This window comes from Notamacropus eugenii, chromosome 2 (assembly GCF_028372415.1).
Source record: "Notamacropus eugenii isolate mMacEug1 chromosome 2, mMacEug1.pri_v2, whole genome shotgun sequence".
Classification (NCBI taxonomy): domain Eukaryota; kingdom Metazoa; phylum Chordata; class Mammalia; order Diprotodontia; family Macropodidae; genus Notamacropus; species Notamacropus eugenii.
This window is the reverse complement of record NC_092873.1, coordinates 374,297,829-374,315,833: the sequence shown is the minus strand read 5'-3', so window position 1 is coordinate 374,315,833 and position 18,005 is coordinate 374,297,829. Positions and strand designations below refer to the sequence as shown.

General features: G+C 37.2%; 1 protein-coding gene across 15 annotated transcripts in view; it reads left to right on the top strand.

Annotated features, from left to right (window-relative positions):
• Positions 1-18,005, top strand: part of BCAS3 (BCAS3 microtubule associated cell migration factor) — an 803,928-nt gene that overhangs the window by 189,024 nt on the left and 596,899 nt on the right. For all 15 annotated transcript variants that reach the window (XM_072637728.1, XM_072637734.1, XM_072637735.1 and 12 more), the window contains 3 exons: positions 2,206-2,282; positions 6,052-6,135; positions 17,041-17,211. In XM_072637728.1, coding sequence (XP_072493829.1) covers positions 2,206-2,282; positions 6,052-6,135; positions 17,041-17,211 — 332 coding nt within the window. The remainder of the gene's footprint in view (positions 1-2,205; positions 2,283-6,051; positions 6,136-17,040; positions 17,212-18,005) is intronic.

Sequence of the window (18,005 nt, the reverse complement as noted above, 5' to 3'; positions counted from 1 at the left end):
TTTTAACATCTCTCTTAATTTTGGACTGAATTTGATGTCCCTACGCTTCTCCCACAAACATTTATTCCTTCCAATAGCTGTGGTTTTGTTACAATGGAAAACTGAAACGTGTAGTTTGGATATTGGTATATTCCCCTTTGTTTTATAACGAGTAGTTGTATTTACTGTTACAAAAGTATTTTCATTTCATGAAAGACCATACTTGATTAAAAAGTAAATGAGTGGCATATATATTCAGGGTTTGCTTGTGCAAAGACTCTTAAACTTATGATAGAACATAAAACCTTTAAAGCTGATTTCTGCCCTTCCAGCTTCACATTTCTGTTATCTTGTGGCAGATTTAGGTTTCCTGTACCTTTCATAATCAGAACTTCAGACTGTATTCTCTAGACCCTTTAGATTTTTATTCCCAAATTCCAGTGTTTCTTGAACATCAGTATCTCCTTACTTAATGTCTTTTACTCAGAATTGTCAATACCACCGTTTTATTCCTTTGAATCACAACTCCAGTTTTTGTTACCAATGATAAAGATACTTTCTTCTTTGGAGGAAAAAAAAATGGTAACCCATTGCTATGACCTCTTAGAGAATCCCTCTTGGCTAGTCTTCTACTAATGATGGGTTGAAAGTTTGCTTAATGATTGACTTATTTGCTCTGTAGTCAACTGGTAAGGCAGATAGACATTGATTAGGCACTTCCCCTCAGGATCAATAAGAGATTGGAAAATTCTGCTCAGTAGTGTCCTGTGAAATATATATTGTCTGTAATGCCTATTACAGTATTTCCATGCTCTTCCTTGGTTTGCTTTCTTTTTTGTTTTTGTCTCATTCCTTCCCTCTCTTTCCTTTTTCCTTCTTTTATGTATCTTTGCTTTCAGTTGCCATTTAAAAAGTGAGTCCTTATCAATAATTAGTTTCTCTTGATTGTGTAGTGGTATGAAAAAAAGCCATAACAGTAAAGAAATTCAATCTCTAAACTAAAGCACAAATAATCAGCCTTATTCTCCCTTGTGCACATTGGAGACAGTTGTTTAAGAGACTAGACTGTGCTCATGAGAAATGTCAATCAGTAAGTCAGCATTTACAGGGACTGTTTGTTTTTATTTTTTGTGAATACTTTACTTTGTCTTATGTACTTCTCCTTACTGCTTCAGTCACTTTATAGATGTGCCACCCTTCAAGGCACAGAGAAAGAAGAGCACTGTCTAGACCCGCAAGGAAGTTAGTGGTAAAGGTGGGAGTTTTCTGTCTGATTGTAGACCCTTGCTCAGTTGTTGACTGATCTAATGTTATTCCATTGTTGGTGGAACTGGGGAAGAGTATGTAGGTTTTTCCTGGTCTCTTAATTGTATGCTGCCAAGATTATTAAATTAATTCTTGCTCTTTGCAGGGAAACAAACAAAAAAGACCTAGACTTAATGTTCTATTAATAGTCAGGATAGGTAACACAAGACATGACATTGACTGCTAAGTGTAAATACACAGGCTTAGACGAATGATTTTCCACCATCCCTCCACCAAGGACTACTTTGTGAATGTTCCTTCTGTGTTTCTGCCTCAGTTTCCTCTTTACATCTGTCCCACAGTCATTCTATAGTAGTTTCAGCACCCTCTTCTTTTTTTCTTCTTTTCCCCTACAGAATAACTTCTGCTATAAGAGAAATGAGAAACTTATGGATTATAAAATTAGTATTGCATGATCTTCTTTCCACTAACATTCCTGATTTCATTCTGTCCTTGTTTTTTCCTGATTCTCTTCCTATTCTGCATATTTTGGGCCTGAAGATCCATATACTTCCCAGTATTTTCCAGGAGCTGTTGTATCTCACTATGGAAGGCATGGGCAAGAAGATATATAGGTTACCCAGTTTCTGCTAAAAAGTAATTTACACTTCCACCTACATCTTATGTGATAATGCAAAAAAGCTGCAGAATTTTCTTCTCAAAATGCAAAGTCAGAATCAGGAAGAAAAGTCCAGCAGAAGGAAAAATGAACATTCACACTCACTTAACTCTTAAAATGATGACTTGTGTCAGTGGAATTTTATCTTCCACTTAAAAATGTAAGCATTTGTTGATTGTTTGTCATTAAAAATTTTTTTTTGTTTAGATTTTTTGGGGTCTCTTTTCCTGGCACTAATACATAAAATTCCTACTAAAAAGCCATTAAGAGATTTCTTAACGTTGCCATTTGAAATTTTTCAGGCTGCTATCCTTGTCCAGGGCCAAACATGAATCCTGTTGCTCTTGGAAGCCGCTGGCTTGCATATGCAGAAAATAAGGTAAGACAGTATATGCTTTGACAGTTATCTTTCCTGCAAGAGCCAGGTGACATTTTCCATACCATTCAAAGCAGTACACAACTGTGACTGCTTGCAATCTTATAGATAAGAATTAGATAAGAATTTTAATTTTATATATCTTAACAAAAAATTGAATTGGAATTGGAATTAGGGGATGGGATGCTAAAGGCCATCTAGAGTGCTCTTCTCCCAGTCACTCAAAAGCACAACAAACATATCAACATTTAAATACACTTTTAGCATTAATTACATTTATAAGATTTGAGGGTGGCAGTTCACCCCTATTGTCTCTATTAGTAAATTGGGGAAACTGAGGCAGTTGTTTCAGTCAGGACTTGAATCTTTCTCCAAAGTCAATACTTTAATCTCTTGTCAAAAGCATATTCAAACAGAGAGTCAGGTCTTAATTATTTAGATAACAAAAGTCACAGTACTTCAACTAAACTACCTAGGGTTCTGGCTGTTCTTGGGTTGCTGTTTCTGGGACTGGGTCTCCCATCTCTTGTTTCCCTGCCGAGGAGTTTGGCTGCTGGAAAAAGTTTCTTTCTTACAGAAACTGTATGTTTGTTGTTATTCTTCTCTGCTTGGCATCTTTCCATAAATAGTAAAAGAACATTTTTCTCTGAAAAAATTATCATTTTCCACAGCATATAGGAACTTGAATACTAATAAATTTAGCTTACAGCCAATTGTTTCATATCTCAAAGATGACTAGCAATCCAATTTCATTTTTGCTAAATTGAATGGTTACTACAAGTTAGGCACAAGCAGAAGTAAAGAGCTTTTGACAAAATAAGGATGTGGTAAGGAAAATAATTATTTGGTGAACCCACAAAGCTAGTAAATCCTCAACCTCTGAAAATGCATCGTTTTTAAAAAAGCCCATTACTATGTGAGTATTTTCTTGATATGTTCAATGGTATATCCAAATTTTCATTTATGACACGTGGGCTTTTGGTGTTTGACCCAGTGACCTGGTTAGGCTGTTCTTGGCCATTTTCCAGTTTAGTTTGCTTGAAGATAGTCCTTTCTGAATTATTCTTTTCTGACTTTGTTAACAAATGATTTGCAATACTATATTGTGACATAATATCTTCTGATGTTCACATCTGTAACACATTTCTGTTGAGAGCTAGAGATATATAAATAGAAGGCTATACATTGTCTTTTGGCAATTATAAATGGATCCTTATATGTGCCAAATTTTGAGCTTACATTTTGAGGTATTGTGCAAATAATTAAATTCTGTGTATGTGGCTTGTGGACACGTAGTGAAAATGTGGATCCTCCGTTGTAGATGCGATCATTCCTCACTTGTATATCTTGGGTTCTTTTGTGAGAGCTCATGCTGGGGCCAACCACAGACCCTGAATTTATGTCCACTGCTGACATTGCAACGTGATCAACTAAGAAAGAAGTTTCTACTTTGATACTGGTTCTGCTTCCAAGAAGAAGCTGTTTTCTTTCTGCTGAGATAGATGGCCCTGAAATTCCATAGACCCACAATAGCCAATGCAATTGTTTCTTATAGTTGTTTCTGAGCAGTTACTTTTGAATGCCATTTTGACTGTGGGTTTCCAGATTGAACCAAATTGCCAGTCAATTAGTCAGTGAGAAATTATTAAGCAGTTGCTGTAGGTCAGCTCCTGTGTTCTGTGCTGGTGTTATTATCTTTATTTGATTTTACATTTTCAAATAAACTTTTGTTGATATGTTTTTTAAATCGCCAAAATTTCCCCCCACTATGCCTCCCAGGGAACCTTCCCATATATCAAATAATATTTTTAGAGACAAGAAGGAGAATTGAAATTGAAAAAAAAAAAATCAGCCACACTGATACAAACATTAAAAAGGCTGAAAATCTGTGCAACCTACCAGTGTTGTATTTCCTTTCTGTAATGGTCGTTATCTTTAAACTAATGCTGGTGAAGGTAATCTGAGAATTTCAGCAATTTCTAAAGCAACTCCTTGATTTTGGTTGACTTTCTGAATAATACAGAGATTAGGTTGCTTTAGTTTGATGGCCTGCCATGCCACCATAGATGTGCTTTTTATGAAATCATGGTAGGAAATTTCAACTTTGGTTAGCTTGAGAGAAAAGGAACTTTGTCCTTTTTTTTTTTTTTTTTACCCCAAGCATGTTATTTTTTTATTTTTGTGTTCTAAGTTCCTGCTGGGAGGAAACATTTCCAAAACCATGTTTCTCCCTGGTTAGCCAGTGGGAGGCAGCAAAGAGATACAGTTGCTCTCATATTTCTCACCCTGCAAACCCAGTGATTTCGACTTCTGGCTCTCTGGTCTATGTAATAAAACTAAACTTTCAGGTTAGCCTTCTGTGTGGTAATTTCTTACCAATCACTCTCTGGTTCTAGTAAGCAGCTGTTTCTATTGGAAAACTTCAAAATAGGCCCTTTGTTACAGATTGGTGTAACATGTTAAATTCTCTTCAATCAAAAAGGATGTTTATGCCAAATTCTGTATTTTATTCAAAATTGACATTTAAAAAAAAATCCTGTCCATAGTAATTGTCACATGGTAGACCATGTTTTTTGCTTGGTGTCTGTGATCAGGACTGACACTTGCGCTATAGGTTCACTGTTATTTAATGTTTTTATTGGCTCTCAGGAGCTCCTGTCATCCGCCCCCATCATTTACAGAACAAGAAACTGAGAAGGCTAGCAGCTTGCCAGAGGGCATGCAAGGCTTCAGGTCTACCCAGGATGAAAACCCACGTCCTCGGATTTGAAGTCCTCCAGTCTTTCCATTGTGTCTCTTGGATAAATTCTGTTTTCAGAACAAAATCATGAAGGATTCATAAAATAATCAAGTTCATGCAATAAGAAGCTTAGTCCTTATGATGTGATTTTGGACAATGGCCATTTTCATATGTTAAATAGATTATCGAAGAGGTGGTTTTTTGTTTTTGTTTTTTGTTCATTTTTTACCCCCGTCAGGGAGTTGGTTTGTTTTTGTTTGCTTCTTCTTCCTCTCTGTAAAACTAGGAAGAATCGAATGAAACTGTGACTTTTTTTTTAAACTTTTCATGACAGTTTTTTGTGAATGAAATCTGTGATTTAACTTCAGGAGTTGACAGCAATTTGAATTATTTGCGTCAAGAGACCGCTTCGATATTTTTAATTATCTCCTCATATTTAGAGCAAGAAATACTTTGTACTGACTTAAAAAATCGTTAAGAGAGTTGTATATATAGGGTATGAATAAGCAGAGTAGAACATGTTACAGGTATCTATCTTTACCTCTGTCACTTTCCTGTTCTCATTCAGCACCAAAGCACAGTTGGAAATGGGCATATGGCAAATTCTTTGCCATTTTTAAAAAAAACTAACTTGGGGCAGTTAAAAGGAAAAGAAAGCTTTATCCAAATTCCTAGAATGTCAAATATTTAATGTTACAGAAACATGGCTAAAGCCTTTGATTATATTTATTTAAATTTATTTGTGGTGAAGCTGCCAGACCCCAAATCCTACCATTTCAAAGTTTATGAATTCTTAGGGAGTACTCGTCTTGTAATTGAAAACCAGAGTTGAGAATGCAGCTGCCTGGGTGGCACCCAGGAGATGATTTAAAAAAAAGCTGAAGTGTTTCAGTGGGACTGATTTTTGTCTGAAAAAATGTCATCCACACCTGCACACATACTGACACATATGTATGATAAGTAGGCCCCATGTCAATAGGATATGGAGTTGTAGATTTTAATGGTGGTAACTTGCTGACTGTGTTCTTCTAGCTGATCCGGTGCCATCAGTCCCGTGGTGGAGCCTGTGGAGACAACATTCAGTCTTACACTGCCACAGTCATTAGTGCTGCCAAAGTGAGTATCTCTACTGCCCCTGGGAGAGGTGATCATGTTGGAGAGATGCTCAGATTTCTCTGCTGGACTCTGTTGAGGCTGCCCTTTTTTTTTCTGTTTCTCAAATGAAAGAACTGAAGAAGTCAGACAGAATTGTTTGGCCCCTCATAAGAACTGCTGATTAAATGATGTGGTATTTGATCCCTCTATGTTTTCAAGTGTACTTCATTTTCTCCAGTACCAATTGCGTTATTTATGTTTATTCTCTTATTTTATAGTTTTTTCCAAGGTCCTCTGTTTATTTCAATTGATACAGCTTTTGAAGGAAGCCTTATATTTCTAAAGCAGTGATGCATTTTCATTTCTTTTGTCCATTGTCTCCTAGCTACATGACAACATCCCTTCATATCTTTGAAAATTTCTGGGTTTTCTTGATGTGAAATAAAGAACATCCTTTGGGAAAACTGTATCCAAGCCCTAGAGTAACCAAAGTTTCTTTTATATCAAATAACCTTTTCACCCTCATTTACCAAATGAGTTCTTTCTACTGGGGGGAAAAAAGCAAAGGAAGGAGAAAGAAAATGAATTTTTATATTAGCTGGTCAATTCATGCTCATTTCATTCTTTTCTTATAACTGCCATCTTTTTGATTTGTGAAGTATACAATCAGATCCTTCTAATAATAGGGACTAAAATGTGAATCTGCATGACAGCATGTAATAGAAAGCACAACTATACATAAGAAAACAGCAATTTAAAACAGCCCACAGAAAAGAAATCAAAAGTCACGTAGTGTCACATAAAGCAAATTCCAACTTGAAATGAAAATGGTTTTAAGACTAATCAGAAATACTTACCTGAGGCATTTTTGAGTTTTTTAAGTCACTGAAGTTCATTCTTAGCACTCTACAATCAAGGCTTTCAAGCCTTTTTTCAAGATAAATTCTTCCAATCCTCCTGTGTCTCAGTCCTCCCCTGGCTCCCATGTGAAAATAAGGCCACCTATTGTTACTGATCAAATAGGTAAGAGATTCACTTGCAGGTTCTGATGATACATCACACTCACAGGGTCACAGACTTAGAAGGAAACTTAGAGATTATCTAGTTACCTCCACCTGCCTTTCCAATTTTACAGCCAGGAAACTGGCCTCAGTAAGTCTGTGTAGTTCACAAGATGACTCCAGACCTGTGCCCGTTATGCTGTAGCATCTCCATCACAAGCATTAGGCTTCTGTCTTTTTCCTTGAATACATTTTTCAGGAATGCCCTTTATGGTGTTAGTCTGGATGCTGCCACCTGCAGCATGGAGGATAGTTGTTTCTCTCATTCTTGACAGAAATATTTAATTTTTTTTTGCAAGCGGAAAGTGGGATTGAATAGTTGACCAGCTCCTGTAAATCTGTTTCCTGCGGACATGCTTGAGTAAAGACAGATGCAATATGTTTTTGAAAAGAGCACGCTGTGTGTGTGCGTGTGCATGCGTGTGCATGTGTGTATGTGTGTGCATGTGTGTGCGCTTTGTGCAGGACCTGAGACCTAACTCAGGGTCACTCACTAACATTTCAGACCCACTTTGGATAGCCTTACACCAGGCTCTCCAGCAGCTGGATCACAATTAACCTCCCTGCCCTGACCTAGTTGGTCTCTTTACAGTAGCGCTAGTGTGGGGGAGGCTGGGAGCAACATAACCTTAGCTCTTACCTTTTCAATAACTTTAAAGGTCTCTTGTGTTTGTTTGGCTAGTTGCTGCTCAAACCTGTGGAGTTCTTTCTTGACTCATTATCCAATCCAGGGATGAACTCCTTAGAAAATCCTGTATAAGAGAAAATAATTTCATTTTAACTAAGTGGACCTACCCAGTTGCTTCCCTAAGATTAATTTGCCCTTATGCTATTGATATGTCAGCACTGTCTCTAGATTTGGGGACATAAAACTTGCTCTTTAGTAATAAAGCTTCTTTCCCTTATATTACAGTGACTGTGACTTGGATAGACAGCTATCAAGCTTATACAGGCAATATTAGAAAGTTGAAGTGATGTGATTCTCTTAAATGTATGCTTTCCCTTAGATCTCTGATCTGTGGTAGCTTATTGAAAGCTTTCTTTTGAGGTGTGTTAGATATCTGAAGTACAGTTCAGTTCCAAGAGATTACATTTTAATTTTATTGGCTTTGTAAGACAGTACAAGGTACAAATACCTTGTTACTGGGTGGCACCAAGGCAAAATAACTTCTCATTAGGGGATACACATTTCATGTGTTTTCTGACCTTCATTATGAATAATATATATTGCTCCATACTTAAATAAACTTTCAGAGATCTATGCTTTAGTTGTTGTTGGTTGTTGCGTTTGTCCTTTGTTCTCGAAGAGGACCATGCCATCAAGATGATGACATGACCTGCAGTTGACTTTGATCTGAGTGAGGGAGGGCTGTGCAGGGTCACCAGCCTCACTTTCTTCTCCTGAGCCATCTGGGTCCAGTGGCCTGATATTCATCAGGACTGGAGATGGCCCAGGATGCAGTGAGAGACCCTGGCCCTTTCAGGCTCTAAGGTCGTATCACATTCTCACTTTGAGTGAGATACACCCATTCAATGAATAGGTCTCTTTAAGTAGTTACTCAAGGGATGTCCCCTTTTAAGGAAAGAAAACAATAACAACAACAAAAAGTCTTACCAGAATGAAGTAATTTGAGATTCATCCTCTTTGATCATTTGAGGTATAAAATATCCTTATATATGCTTTTTAAAAAAATTCTGTACTCTATTGATCAATATTTATTTTTATTTTCCCTTTCAGAAGTAGATCTCTTTCTAGTTCCTGTCTTTTCATCAGATGTAGGAGGTCAAGTGCTATGTTAGTTATGCTTTCATTTTGCATCCTGGTTATGTTTTCTAGTTAAAAGACAGTGCAGACCTCTCTACTGTATCATCAGAAGCATAGGTATTCTTTCATAGCTCTTTTCACTTGGTTCCAAGTAGGTTTGATTTGATGGAATTTCTTTTATACAAAATCTAATGGTGCCTTAGCTATTATAGCCAGTAGAGTGTAGAGGCTGTCTATTAAGGGCAAATTTATTTTTTAAATTATCAAAGTAGACTCTTTAAAATCTTTAGTATTCATTATTATCCCTGATATTTTTTTCTTGGCATGGTCTGCACTCCGTCTATTAAATGTATAATGCTATATATGAAAGCATAGGTACATTAGAAAATGCTTAGTTCCATGTTCCAGTGGGTTAATTCTTGATTTTATAGGAGTTCAAGGTGAAACTTGGATCTTTATTAATCTTTCTGCACCAGAGAAATGTCATCTTATATAATACATTGTGTGTTGCTCTTAAGTAGAAAACAGGTGGTAACTCTTTCGGCTAAAGTCATTACAAACCCTCCTAGTAATCCAAGTTCAAAAACTCAGAATTATCTTTGATTCTTTTTTTAAACCTTTATCTTACACGTGGGATTGTTCACCTAGTCTCATTAATTCTTTCTTTCAAATGTTTCTAAAGACTACTTCATTTTCAGTCTCTTTGCCACTACCCTTTATCAGGCCTTTCTTCATTTTGAAACCATATGAGAAGTGTGGAATAATGGGAAAAGGACTGAACATGGGGTCAGGAAACATTGGTTCTTCATTTTCTTCCTTCTTTCCTCTTGAACCTTTTCCCCATTAAATCATTTGGCAAATCCTATTGATTTTACTTTAGTATTTCTCCTCCATTTTTGTTGAGAAGGCTATCTACAGTAGGTGCTTCCCACTTCCTTTCTTCTCTCTTTCTAACTCTTTACAGTCTGGCTTCTGAACTCATCCTTCAAACTTTTCTCTTAAATGCCAAGTCACTTCCCTCTTGGTTTTCATGACACTATTCTCTACTGGATCTCTTTCTACCTATCTTACTGCTCCTTTTCAGTTTCTTTTGCTGGATCTTCATCCTGATCACATCTGCTAACCCTTGATATCAAACAGAACTCTGTCTGGGGATGTATTTCTTCTCCCTCTAAACTACTTCAATCTCGTTGCCTCCCATGGATTTAGTTACCATCCCTGTGCTGATGATTTTCAAATTTCCTTATCTAGCTCTACTCATTGTTCTGACCTCCAGTCTCATATTTCCACTTTTGAACATCTCAAACTGAATGTCCTGCAGACATCTTAAACTCAACATATTGAAAACTGATATTATCTTTCAATCAACATCAATAGCTTTCCCCCAAAAACCTTCTCCTCTCTTTAATTCCCTATTGCTATTGAGAATGTTAACATCCTACTATTCCTACAGGCTACAGGCTCATAACCTTGACATCTTCCTCAACTCTTCACTCTCTCCTATGTCTCATTTTCAGTATATTTTCAAGGCCTTTCAGTTTTATCTTTGTATAGCTCTGTCATTTGTCCTCTCTTTCCTATTACATGCCACACATAATACTATCATCATGTCACACCTGGACTAATGCAAGTATCTACTGATTTTTCTCCCTGCCTCAAGTCTCTGTCTTCCACTCAGCTATCAAAATGATCTTCCTAAGGTGCAGATCTGATCATGTCGGTCTCCTTCTCTCCTACCTCATTCTCCCATTTAGTAAATTTCAGTAGCTTTTTATCCCTTCCAAAATCAATTATAAAATCCTCTGGCTTTTAAAGCCCTTCATAACCTTGCCTCTGCCATTCACCTTTGTAATGTTCTTATATATTAAATCTCCCCACCCTTACACCAGACTTTGTGATTCAGTGACATAAACCTCCTTGTTGTTCTTTGGATAAGACACTCCATTTCTTGACTCTAGATATTTTCACTGTCTGTTCCCATGTTTGGCTTGCCCTTACCCCTCAATTCCATCCTCCTGGCTTTCCTTGTTTTCTTCAGGTCCTAGCTATAACCCCATCTTCAACAGGAAGCCTTCAAAAGGAAGCCTTTTTCTATTCCCCTTGGGGTTAGATTTTTCCTTCCTCCCTTCTGCTCTCTAATCTTTGAAGTTGTAAGGATCTTGACAGCCCTCTCTGGAATCTCAGGGCAGCATGCTAGGCAGCTTTAGAACTCCTAGATCTGAGATGTCCTAATTTGATCTCTGCTGTGAATACAGGCATTCTGTAATGGTCATTGCTGCTCATTACATTTATGGTCTATGCCAGGGGTGGGGAACCTGTGGCCTAGAAGAACATGTGGCCTTGAGGCTGCAGGTTCCCCATTCCTGGTCTCTGCTGTGCATTTCTGACCTACCTGGAATTTTCATAAGGGAACTCTCTGTTCTTTCTCCTTTTACTTTCAAACCATTAAAGGCTGTGGTGCTCTGCAAAGATATTGACTTGTTTTCCTGAGCTCAGGTATGGTTTTGCTGGCAGCCCATTCCCATCACCTTTCGGTTTCTTGCTTATTTTTGTTTGTTTGTTTGTTTATTTCTAGAATGGAAGAAGTTAGCATAGTTGCTCACTGGATTTCTCAATCCTTATAAGATCTGCTGTAATCTTTAGGTTTTTGCTGGCAGTTTGGTGTTGAAATTGGACCACTTATTTCAGTTCACTAGCCATCATGAACAGAAACCTCTTCTTTTTATCTTTATGGGGATTTAAAAAATTATAAGCTTTGCTGCTTCTTGTTCTAAATTTGTATATGCATCAGAAATAAATCAAAACTATACAAAAATAATTTTGTTTTTTATCTTTTTAAGAATAAAGCTCATACCTAATAGGGCTGAAAATATTAAAGGGGAGAACATAGATGGGAGTTTATTTAACTTGATTGTGTTTTCCCTTCCTATTTCAGCAATAAGAAATTAATTGTGATTTATTTGCATAGGTTTTGTTCCTCTTTTTCATATTTTCATTTTTTCTTGTTTCCAAGATTGTAAATGGATTCTTTCTTTCCTGCCTTTCCTTTGAAGTACCTACTGAAAAATTCAATTCCACATACTTCCAGTTGGGACTTCTCATTTGCACTATATCACATAAGACATTGGGGTTTCAAAGATAACTGTGATACAGATATTACTTTTAAGTAAGGATGAGAATGATGATGGCAGAACAGGGAATGGTGATGAGTGAAAGCTCACTTTCATTTGAGGGATTTGGAGCTTCATGAAGAAAGGTCTTTTTCATTTGAGTCTTAAATGAAAGAAGGACTTTACCAGATGGAAATAGGGCTTCATTCTAGTTTTGGAGAATGCATTGAATAAATACATGAGTATAGGCAATAGCAGGTTGAGAATGGGGAAGGGGATGAAAATATTTCATTTTGGCTCAGATATAATATATATGAACTATATTATTATGAAATAAGATTGGATAGTTAAATTAGAGGGTCTTGAATGTCAGTGTCAGGGGTTTATATTTTATCTTGAAGTCAGTGGGGAAATCCCTAAAATATTTTGAGTAGAGTAGTAATGGTGGTGCTTTACGATGATTTGGTCAGTGGTTTATAGGATGAACTGAGTAGAGAGAGACAGGTCCTGAAGACCAGTTAAGAGGCTAATATAATAGTGAAGGCCAGAGGTGATGAACATCTGAATTAAGATACTTGCACTGGGATTTAAGAAGTGATACCACATGTGAGAGTGCAGAGGTACAAATTACAACCTTGGCAACTCATTGTGTATTGGAAGATGCACTCATGTTAATGAGACCCACATCAGTGTGGGGAACAACTGTTTGCATGTGGAAAGGTGCATTAGTGTTGCTGAAACCCAAACCAGGCTTGGGTGCCTGCTGTTTGGTTTGTGTGTAGACTATTAGGAAGGCAAGTAATGTACAATGAAATTGGAAATGGGGCCACATGTGAAAAGCGTTAGAAGCTAAACAGAGTCAGTAGCGAGTCACTGGAGTTAACTTGAATAGAGCAATAACAAAATCCATTCTGTGCCTAAGGAGAGTTACATTAAGGATGAACTTGGGAGGGGAGAGTTTGAAGGAGATCAGTTAGGGGAAGGGAGGGGTCTTGTACTAAAACTATCAGTAGAGAAAAGAGGTGGGATGTAAGAGATATACAAGTAAGAAATGACAAGATTTGGTTACCAATTATATATGTGCAGTGATGAACCTGAGAGACTGAAAGGATATTAATGCTTTTGCCAGAAATAGAGAAATTTTGGAAGAAGTGAGAATTTGGGGCCAGCGTGGGGTGGGAAATGAATATATGGAAATATATTTGGAGCTCTTTGGGAAAACGTTCCTGCTTAAGAAGTATACACTGATTTGGGAGGTTGTCAGTTTAGGAGGTAGGTTTTTTCTCCATTTATTTTCTAAATAGTATATATAATTACTTTCCTTCATATTTTTCAGATCATTTCTTCAATTTTTGTTATTAGTTGACTTATATTAGAAGGAACAACAAAATTTGGCCTCATAGTTTCCCTACTGCAAATAAAAGATATTTTTGTTTTTTCTTTGACTTGGGTAGTCTTTCCCATAAAACTTTGATCTAGGTTTTCTGCTCACTTTATAACTGTCATAGTTGATTCTTCGTTTAATGTCTTTAACCCCAAGGTGGTAAATTGATTTGGCAAAAATGCATCTGCTTTTTCTTGTTATCTGATAACTTCTTAATGACAACTAACAGCTTATGTGAGATGAAGGCTATTAACACTAATGGATAGAAGGATAACTGATAGAGCATGGGAAAGGTTAAAGATGACCAGGAAGGTTTTGGTAAGTGTGCCTGTGACAGGAGGGCTTAAGGACTTTGAGAGTGTTTCACTATTGTCATAAGGGATTGAAGTGCCTTCTTTGGCTTTCTTATTATCCTTCTTTCTCACAGTTTGTTCTGGGCTTTCACAGTCTTGTTAAAGACAGATGTTGGAGAAGTGTCTCTAATATTTCTATTTAAATTCCTCGGTTTGTGAGCTGACCTCAGTTTAATTTATCATGATGTAAACTAGTTTTTTTTTCTGTAAATGTCTGTGAAAACTAGCTTACCCTGTTTTTCTTTTTGTCATCTCTTGTACAGACTTGGGAAAGAGGGTCTTTTTCTGACTGTTAGGCCTTCCCATGTTTTCCATTCTGCTTTGAAAATGCACCCCTCATCAAGCTTTACAAGCCAAGGAGAAGTAAATGTCAAAAGTTTGCTATCTGGGGGACTAAGACTTCCCAGCATAATATATGTAAACTGTTAAATATTTTTAGATTGTGTATTTCTTAAAAGTAGTGCCCAAAGGTCTCTGAATATCCACACAATATTGGAAATATATTTTGCTTGATTCTAAAACACAGCCACTACTAACTTTCTATAAAAGTAAGCAAGAAGATTCCTTATGGAAGAAGGCAGCTTGAAATAGGAGAGCTAGTCTGGTATAGAGGGAAGAGCCCTATCCCTGGCATTTGAGGAACCAGCTTTGGTTCCTGGAGTGGTAAATTCATTACATGGCTACCCTTAGGCAAGTCACTTCCCATTTCTCGACCTCAGTTTTTGTCTTCATAAGAAAAGGAGTTTGGACTAGATAATCTTAAAGGTTTCTTCCAGGTCCAAATGCTATTGACTAAAGACAAATGAGTTTCTCTCATAGCTACTACTCTTTCTCTATTCCACACTTCCCCAAGTAATGTTTTTATGTTGTCCTCTTTAAGTTGATGAGTTAAGGAGGAGTGTATCAGGCTTCTTGTTCTGCCTGGTGGATTCTTGGAGACGATTCACTGATGGTGAACTGAGGACAAGGGACTGGTTCCTTGTGACCTCATAACTTTTTAATGACAACAGCCTGTGAAAAGACTTTTGACCACTTATTGATGGAGCAATACTTTGAATCAACTATGGTGTTTCTTTTCTTTGAAACTACAAATAGCCCTTAAGTAGTACAAATCGTGGGCTTGTGAGATGCCCCACTCAGCCCTGTTTCCCTTCCAAAGGAGGCCTGTCTGTCATGTGTATTAACCTCTCTTAGCATCTGGCGCTTTGCATTGGTGCATGACTTTGCTTGTGTGCTTCACTTGTTTAATTATATTCCCATTCATTGGCACGAGAGCATGAAACAAGAAGCTCAGGGGCAAATGGGGAGGTTATACAACTAAAGACTTTAAAACCAACAGACATTCCTTTGATAAAGGAATGGCTCCTCCATGTAAGTGGGAGCACCTCCATTAGCATTAATGGAGTAAGTACATCAGCCAAGGCATCTCAGAGGTTAATCATGCTTCCTGGCTGGCCTTTGCCGTCAATACTGTGTGGCGCCTAATTCTGTTGCTCCTTCAGAGGCTTTCCTGACAGCACACTAACAGACTCTGTGTAAGTCATTTCTTATGAATTATTGAAACAAACGTTTGGCTGCTAATTGATGAACACTAATGTGTTTTCTAATCACTGCAGTTTGAGTTTTTAGCACTAAACAAAACAGTTACAATTGATTTGTGGCTTTTCCTGGGTTTCAGTCTGCAGCAAACTCTGCCTTTGTGTTTGAATTCAGCAGACAGCTTTGCTGGTCATTTTAGTTAAGTATTTATTAGGACTCAGTATTATGGTTCTTTAGTTGTCCCCTTCCCCCCTTCCATAAATCTAAAAGACAGTTGAGGAGTGACTCTGTAGCTTCCTATCAAGTTCTTGTAAGGTATGACTGATACTGGATCCATCCTAGGACAAGTGGCCTGTTTACATATTCAACCAAATGTGAATCACAAGTGATAATAAAAATGGTGTGCCCTTATAAAAGAAACTTGTTTTGCTGAGTTGGTGACAGAGATGAGTTCTAGTTTGTATTCCAGTTCTTAAACACTTCTAAGGCTCTTCTTAATCTTTTATAAGTTACTTACCCTTCTATATATTGTAGCTTGTTTATAAAGCATTCTCCGTCCCTCTAATGAGTATTCCATATGAATAGAAAGGATTCTTATTTAATGTCCGATATTGCAAACATCAGGCTTTAGTTGTTTATATGTCTGCTTTAAGTAGAAAGGGACCATTTCATAATCTTTGAAAATATTCCATGCTATCTAACCATAATAGTATTTTTGAAACAAATTGAAGTGTTTTCTGCTGCCATGTAGGGTAGGAGCTTCAAGGCTAATTTTTTGTAATACTCCATTTATCAGTTATTAGTATTTTAGTGGGAGATGGTATGTTCATCACACCATATCTTAGTGGTTAAGATACAGTATTACAAAATAGTAAATTTTAGCTATGTTGAAAAGAGCAGTCCCAACGGCTTGGCAGAATTACCAATGTAATTTGACCTGATTTAACTAAAGGACAGAATTAGGAGTAGAATATTTCAACAAGAGAGTGGCATATCATGCTGTTCATGTTTTTTTAATTAGGATATTTTAAAGTATGCATTTCAAGGAAGGAGAAAAGAATTATGTGTGTATCTGTGTGTGTGTGTATGTGTGTGTACACAAACTTATACTAATATATTTAGAATATTTCACATTCATACTCAGATAACATTGTGTAGTGGAAGGCAGTGTGATGTTATGACATAGCTGAAAAAGTGCTAGATTTGTAGACCCTGGATCTGTCTTTTACCACTAATATCAATTCTCCCTGGACCTTGGTTTGTAAAATTAGGACATTAAACTAAGAGATCTTTAAGGTGCCTTTCCAATTCTAAATCTTTTGTGTGTGTGTGTGTGTGTGTGTGTGTGTGTGTGTGTGTGTGTATGTGTGTGTGTGTGTGAGAGAGAGAGAGAGACATACTCTCAAGAGAAGAAAAATTATTTCCTTATTTTTTAAATTTCTTCTCAGCACCCCCCACCCCCCATATCAGCTGAGAGAACATTTACCAACCTTTGCTTTCATACTCCTCCAATTTACTAAATCTGAAAATCATGTTAAAAGGTACTGGATCAGCCTTAATGAGATTTCTATTTTATTAAAGTCATGAAAAATGTAGCTTGTGGGTTTTTAGAGGCTACTTCAAATCCGTGAGAAGAAATGGTGTAGGATGGGAATGTAGTGGCCATTTGCATGGGAAATACAAGTGTCATCCTTTTTACTTTTCATTGCTATAGACCCTGAAAACTGGACTGACAATGGTTGGGAAAGTGGTTACCCAGCTGACTGGTACACTGCCTTCGGGTGTAACTGAGGAGGATGTTGCCGTTCACAGCAATACTCGGCGAAGTCCTCTGGTCCCAGGAATTATCACAGTTATTGACACAGAGACGGTTGGAGAAGGGCAGGTAAGAAGAGGCTCTGGTGCATGTGGCAAGCAGAGATTAATTTTTTTTTCTGGATTTCTACTTCTTGCAGAGATTGCCTTGCTTTTATCTTGCTTCATTGCAATGGGGAGTGTCTTTGTGTCTGCCAGGTCAGCAGCATCTGTATGTTGGCTCTGCTGCCTGCGTGGTGAAGCGTCATTGAGGATCCAGCTGAGCCAACATGTATACAGCCCTTAATGCTCATTTACATGACATTTTGACAATATCGAGTGTGAACTGTCAGTTGTGCTTTCCTCACACTTGCTCAGCATTGACACTGATTTATGCTGACCAGTGGTGGTGTTGCTCTGATTACAGTTATTAATGAATGCAGAATGTAGCAACAAACTCTGACTGGGATTTAGAATCTTGGTGAACTGTTTGATATGGTGTGGTGAAGGAGTAATTAGGAGTCCATTGTAACTTGAATGAGCTGGAATATTTGTGAAATAAATTTGAGTGGACAAGGGTGGTGCTTGGCATGTGGAAAACAGCGATAAATCCTATTTCTGGTAATCCATTTGCTTTAGGAAGGAAAAAAAGGAAATTCTAAATGAATTTAGAAACCTTCTATCAACTTCACATTTAGAATTCTCTGTAAGAAAGATGAGTAAAAAGATCGAGTGATTCAAATATTATAACTAACTTTTTGGCCTTGGAATTGGTCCTTTCTTTGTTTGCTTAGCATTATTTTACAAATATTTTCTATTGTTTGCTGTTTGCTTATTTAAAAAATTGGATTGCAAACTAATGCAAAAAAGTGCTGGAAGCTGAGT